This window comes from Lycium barbarum, chromosome 6 (genome assembly GCF_019175385.1).
Source record: "Lycium barbarum isolate Lr01 chromosome 6, ASM1917538v2, whole genome shotgun sequence".
Taxonomy (NCBI): domain Eukaryota; kingdom Viridiplantae; phylum Streptophyta; class Magnoliopsida; order Solanales; family Solanaceae; genus Lycium; species Lycium barbarum.
In genome coordinates, this window is record NC_083342.1 from 109,436,004 (window position 1) to 109,442,795 (window position 6,792).

General features: G+C 33.8%; 1 protein-coding gene across 2 annotated transcripts; it reads right to left on the bottom strand.

Annotated features, from left to right (window-relative positions):
• Positions 1-1,423: 1,423 nt before the first annotated feature.
• LOC132645398 (protein TILLER ANGLE CONTROL 1) lies at positions 1,424-5,230 on the bottom strand. 2 transcript variants are annotated; one of them, XM_060362364.1, is made up of 6 exons: positions 4,963-5,230; positions 3,038-3,133; positions 2,878-2,914; positions 2,214-2,791; positions 1,798-1,945; positions 1,424-1,703 (listed from the first exon to the last, which is right to left on the bottom strand). In XM_060362364.1, exons 2-6 carry the CDS (start codon positions 3,041-3,043, stop codon positions 1,690-1,692), a joined length of 783 nt encoding a protein of 260 aa, XP_060218347.1. In that variant the 5' UTR covers positions 3,044-3,133; positions 4,963-5,230; the 3' UTR covers positions 1,424-1,689. The 2 variants fall into 2 exon arrangements, with proteins under 2 accessions (XP_060218347.1, XP_060218346.1); XM_060362363.1 differs by lacking the exon at positions 4,963-5,230 and having other exon boundaries at positions 3,038-4,585.
• Positions 5,231-6,792: the final 1,562 nt, after the last annotated feature.

The following is a 6,792-nucleotide window of genomic DNA, read 5'->3' on the forward strand; positions in this document are numbered from 1 at the left end:
ATTTTTTGCATATTTATAAATATTATCTTGGTCTTTATTATTGTTTATAGTTTCACATCCTAAATTGATAATAAAAAAAACGTGACACATTCGAAATAAAGTTAAGCATTAATTTAAAACTAAGACGAAACCCTAAAAGATAAATAACTTAAAGCTAATGACTGCAAGTCTTCAAACAAAAAAGGACTTCGAGCACTTTTCAACCACTAAAATGACAATCCAAAGTATTGCGTATTCTTGATGTGTTGAGCCTGTTTTATTAATTGTACAAATATAACTAGAGTTCTATATAAAATATTGAAGTTCTGGAATCTCAAAGCATGATTAATATACGGCTAAACTACGTAAAAAGATAAACTACGTAAAGAGGAGTAAAAATGTGATGTAATTGAAAATGGCGGACTCCTATAACGCAGTAAAATACTGCGCTATAGGTGAGAGAAAGTTTCCTTTAGCGCATTATTTTACTGCGTTATAGCACTTAACGGCTCTGTCTCCGTGAAGTGCTATAGCGCAGTAAAATACTGCGCTAAAGGTACTTTGATAACTTTTTTTTTTATTGAGGTATTTTGATTCAAAATATTTTTTGGGGCATTTTGGTTCCGGCCCCGTGGGATACCAATATATCACTCTTTTTTTGTTTACTTGCAGAAGTAAATAAATGGATACAAAGTTGACTGTTCATGTTTGATTATAGGACGCACAAATTAGTGCTCTTGGCCATAGCTAGAAAATTACACCGAACTACCTCCAAAAATAACAAATCGGTCAAATCAAACCCCAGAAGTGACACCATACATATACGTCATGTGAGTTGTGACTAGTTTCTTGGGTTAATCCATTCCGGAAAGAATGTTATCCTTCTAACTATGAAAAGAATTTAGCTTAAACTTTTTATTTATTTATAATCACAAAGCTTTTATAACTATACGAATATCATGACACCTCTGCAATCACAAGTTTTAAAAACTTTATAGGCACACACTATACTCCCTCTATCCTTATTTACTTATTCACTATATTAAAAATAAGTGACTGCTTTTATTTATCAAGTTTGAAAAATCAAAAGATAATTTATTATTTTATACTCCCTCCGTTTCAATTTATGTGAAATCATTTGAATGGACATGATATTTAAGAAAGAAGGAGGACTTTTGAAACTTGTGATTTAAAATAAGTCTTGAATATTTATGTGGTTGTAAATCATTTCATAAAGTGAATTTGTTTTCAAATTAGGAAAGAGGTCATTCATTTTGACACGGACTAAAAAAGAAATAGGTTCACATAAATTGAAACAAAGGGAGTATTACCAATTTTACCCTTACTACTAAGTACTTAAATTATTTCCAATTCATTTTCCAACATATAAAAATTAGACGTGACATCGTAAAATTACCATTTTATTATTGCTTCTAAAGAAGTGTGCCAAGTCAAATATAAACGTAGAAATTATATTATGATATTTTTAAAATCATCGGTTACAAAAGTCTTCATTTATTATAACCATCTTGTTTTAACGAAGACCAAAAGCCACTTAACATCGTAGAATTCAGGGGGTCTAGCCGTTCGCAACATATGACTTTCACCAACAGGTACATATGGTCATTAGCTGAAAAGCAATTACAACTTGACAAACACAAAATAATTAATAGTGCTTCTCTTCAAAGCCATTAGAATCGAGCTCACAGCTTAGGCAGTGGTTTCTGCAAATGCAATGAAGGAAAAATAAACATCAGTGCATGCACCACGTATAGGCAATTGCTATACTATAGCTTATATATAATTAATTGAACACACCTTGTATTTCCAGTAGCGAAATAGATTCGGAGGTGACATGGGAAAGCTCGAGCATATTGGCAGCAGCTGCTCCAATCACCCGACTGTTCTTATGATTCTTGCTTTCCATGTCTGGATGAACCTTCCTTTTCAACGCCCTAGTCATCAACTACATAAACACGAATTTAAGTAGCGATAGCATGCTTATAATATTGCTCCCTCTACCCCAATTTATATGACAATGTTCAAATTTCAAGAGTCAAACAAATTTTTCTTTGATGAACATGATCTTTTCAAAATTACGAAGTTTGACTCTCAAAAACTGAAACGTTACATATTTTAAATTGAGACAGATGGGTTTAAATCAATTGGAATTGTTGCCAAGTGATAGTATAAGTTAAAATTGAGTAACGGCAAGCAGTAAATTGCGGGCTCACTTGCTGTAGTTTGAGGATGGGACGAGAATCCTCCCGGACTCGCGGAATAAACTTCTTAGCAAAAGAAACTCCAAGTTTCACTTGGGGTTTCGACGTTTTCTTATTAGTCACGTTCAAATCCGGAAGGTGGACTTTCTTCTTATCAGAAAAATCAGCTGAGAACAAATCTGCCAATGTGATCCTTTCCTTCTTGCTGCCGTTGTTTGACTCATCATCATCATCAGTTAATCTTCTAGCAAGTGTGTTTCCATCAATGCCCATAATCACATTTGCTTTTGGTGCCTCATGACTTTGTTCATGTCCATTTGCATACATCAAGGGATTTAGCTCTTCTTGATCTTCCTCATGATCATTAATTGTAATTTCACATTCTTCATCAATAAAATCGTCGTCTAGGTCACAACTTTGATCTTTTATTAGCTGGTCGAATCCTAATGTACCGATTGTGAGAATTCCTCCTTTCCAGCTATCCAACAAATGTGCCATAGAGGCATCTTGAAGGAGAAGTTGTGTGTCCCCAATATTCGCATTGTTAATTTTCACCTCATCTTTCTTCACATTCCGATCAAATAATCCATCTGCCAAATATAAAATCTTGAACAAACATATTAGTTTCTTTTTTAAGAAATTACAAAGCCAGAAAATAAAAGAAGGGTAGCTTCACCTTTCTGATTAAGTTTACGCTGAACCCAACTGAAGATCTACGTCCCGCCTCAAACAACAAAAAAGAGTTAATAACGTTCCAGAAAGACCGTGGGAGAAATTAAGAAAAGGAACACCGGTTAGCTACAGATGATGACTGAATAAATTAAATAAAATCGTACCTTCATTGGTTGTCGTTGTTTTGGGATTTGTCAATGAAGTTGGCAATGGTAAATTGATTGAAGTTGAAATGTGTGACACGGTGGTTAAGCAGTGGACTATAATATAATGGACAGATAAATCACTAAGTGCCGCCGTGGATAGAGGGAGAGGGGGCCAATTAGGTGCCAGGTTCAACTACTTGACAAGTGCAGAGGGCCCTCTGTTTTTTAAGATTATATTGCATGTTTCGTATATAAATTACGTTCCATCTCTATGGCTTCTTCGATGCAGCCCATGTACTGATAGACAGTGGCGGACCTAATAAGAGCCCCGGGGTTCAATCCGAACTCCCTTCAGCGAAAAATTACACTATATATACAAGGTGAAAATTATTTTTTATGTATATATAGTAGACGTTGACCCCCTTAGCTTCTTCATTTATGACTTCTTTATATTTTTGAACCCCCTTGACATAAATTCTGGCTTCGTCTGCTGATAGATGACGTTTGTGTAACATGGATGGGATATCCCTCGACCTTAACTAGATAAGGGTTAACAACATACTTCAAGTATCCAATTTTTTTTAGTTTCCAACCTAAATTATTAGGTGTGAGAGTTTCTTATCTAATCTATCACCAACTAGTTAGCAAAACACAACTCAACTATTAGTTGTTTACTTTTCTTACATGATAGTTGAGGTAGGAAACTCTCTCACAACTTGGGTGAATTGCAAACCAGAAGGAGTGTGAAGACCTTAAATTTTTTTAATTTTTTTTTTATCTTTCTTCTTCCTTCTCTCTTCTTCCAACCTTTCCTCCACCTTAAATCACCACCTTGTAGAAGAAATCTCCATTAACAAGAAATAGCAAAGTCAAACTACTCCCACCATTTTTAGGAAAAATAAAAAGAAAGTAGCAAATTTCACCGATCTCTTTCTTTACTCCCATCTAGGGGTGTCAATGGTACGGTTCGGGCGGTTATTTTATAAAATTTATACCATACCAATTTTTCAATTATTTGATTTTGTAGAACCAAAATTATAATTTTCGAAACTGTCCCATCATCTCGGTTTCTCTTCCGTATCGGTACGGTTCGATTAATTTTCGATTTTTTTTTTCTAAAAAAGAACATCATGCTATAGTCACTAGTAAAAGTTAAAGACACGATTTCATGCATACTTCTATACGACTTTAGCAAAAACTCTCTAGATATTTTTACTGTTTAAAGGGTGATGAATCAAGAAAAAATGAAAGATGATAAGAATAAAGATTGATCTCACTATTTTACGGTAGTATAAAATAATGTTAAGCAAAGACAAAAAGTATAATTTAGATCACACAAGGGAGCAAAACTCAATCAAGATGAAACTCAAGAACGGAGTCTATTAAGATTAAGCATCCAATAAGATAAATTTAAAATCATATGAGTGGAAAGATATCTAATACTTTGTAGCTTTCTATCTAAGATCGTTAGAATACCTTGTAGCTTACAAACTAGTTACTACTCGAGATGTTAGAACTAATTTAATTTCAATAGGAGTAGTATAATAAGTTTCAGAGTTGAAACTTTAGGTGTTAATTGTGTTATCGACTTGTAATCGTTTTCATCATCCCTAACCCAAGACAAAAAATTAATATTTTATTATATTTAAATTTTGTAAATAGAATATACATATATAAACTTATTCGGTACGATTATATATTTATATAAAAACCGTCTATTTTGTTAAAAAAAATCTAAAAATTGATTCGAGGTTAAGTCGGTTGAAACCCTATTGAGTCCCACCATTTTTTGGAAAAAGCTCATGCTCTTCGCTTACTGTAGGACAGCACTTGCGTCGATTTCCAAACTACAAGTCCCAAAAAATAGCGTCGATTTCAACTGTATTAGAACGATCCGTCATCTGTGCGAAAAAACAAAAGCAGAAAAAGGATAAAAATCAAACCTTTAAATCAGAATGGACCAGTAGTTTATTCAAGGAAGGAGATGGCTAACAAATTGGGTACAACAATGGAGATTTCTCACTAAAAATCAGAGTTTTTCAGTGACTGGCCGGAATTTAGCCGGCGGTGGACTCACAATGATGAGGAAGAGTCGAAGGGGCTAGGGTTGCTTGTAGTTTGGAGCGATGAAGGGGAAGGGGAGCACTGTCAGTGGTATCGTTGCTTGGGTTTTGCCGGAGCTCCGGCGTTGACTCATCGGAGAAGATGAAGTGCAGGGTCGCAGCGGCTGAAAGTCGGCGGTCACCTGTAACTTTTTTGCTTTTTTTGTTTTGTTAAAATGTTAATGTAGTACTTTCTTTAGTAATTAATTACTAGTACTGAAATACATTCTTTAATAGTAATTACTTTTGGTATATATGCTAATGCCACATGTCAATTATTTAATTCGTCATTTTGACATTAGGTATCTAAATGGAACAAGATTTAATTGAGGTGTCTAAGTGAAAAATCTCGACGGCTACAAGAAACTGTCAAAGGATTTGGCCTAAACATAATATACAAAAGAGCTTTCGAGATTGGTATGTGTCATTTCTCCAAAGAAAACTTAATTATGCCATTAACTTTGAACTAATTCAAAGTACAGGGAATTGGCAATTAAAAGAAAACTGTATCACACTAATTGATTCAATTGTCATGTCATTTGGATGCAATTGTAGGGAATTTTCATCTCATAAACCCGACAAATATATGAGGATACACCTATAGCCCGTGGGCAGGGACTAATCTAAGAATGCCGTGAGAATATTATTTATCCCCAGCCCCATGTGCGCATTTGGTCATATCCCTTTTTCAGAAAAAAAGACGAAACACAAGATGTATCTTGTTTCAATGATGTAAATAATTCTTGAGTTAATAACATATTTAGTCCCTCAATTATTGATAAATTCTAATTTTAGTCCTTGTAATATCTGATTAAGCATGTTTAACTTTCAATTACTTGAAATGTCTACTTTTGGTCTCTTTGTTTGTGAAATAATTACACATTTGCAAAAGTAATAACCCTTCCACCACTTAATTAACCATGGTTTATGTTAAACTTATATTGTTACTCCATATTTGAGTGTAATAAACTTCTAAAATTAGTCTAAATATGATATATTTCCTACATAAAAAGACTAAAATCACACACTTTACCTAATTGAAGACCTAAAGGCTTGTGTCATATATTACGAGGATCAAAATAAGAATTTACTAATAATTTAAGGATAAAAAGTGCTACTACCCCATAATTCTTGCACTTTATGTCGATATTTAGAAAGATATTATGTATATGCACTAGAAAGCTATCAATTATTTTCGTCTTACGAACTAATTAATCGCCAAGCTGCTGCCTTTTGCATTATTGCAATTTGTAAAATAGAGAGCATGAATAGAACTCGATTTTGGAATATTTACGTCCGAACTTGATATCTTCTTCTTTTCCGTTCATCAAAGAACAGTAATACCACTACTAAAAAATCCCTATTTTTCCCACTGAAAAATGTGCGGAGGGAGTAGTGTTTTCACATGGAAAAATTAGAAAGTTTCTCAACGTTTCAATGAAAATTTGTTTCCCACATTGCGTTTCCCCAGTGAATTGATTCGGTAGGAATGACATGAGAAAATCATGTTTTATATCACAAATTTCTCACTGAATATCGGTAGAAAAAAACCTTTGTTTCTAGTAGTGTACGTAACGGATTTAACTTATGACGATGTAAAAAGAATTTAGGGACCTATATCCGATGGATATGATAGTGCAAGAAATCTAGAGGGGCATAAAGGGCAATGGA

What these genes read in the sequence shown, in the direction of transcription:
- LOC132645398 (XM_060362364.1), bottom strand. An exon ending in GCGTAAACTTAATCAGAAAG is followed by an intron (nt 2,792 to 2,877) that starts GTGAAGCTACCC and finishes TATATTTGGCAG; the next exon opens with ATGGATTATTTGATCGGAAT. An exon ending in CCATCCTCAAACTACAGCAA is followed by an intron (nt 1,946 to 2,213) that starts GTGAGCCCGCAA and finishes GTGTTTATGTAG; the next exon opens with TTGATGACTAGGGCGTTGAA.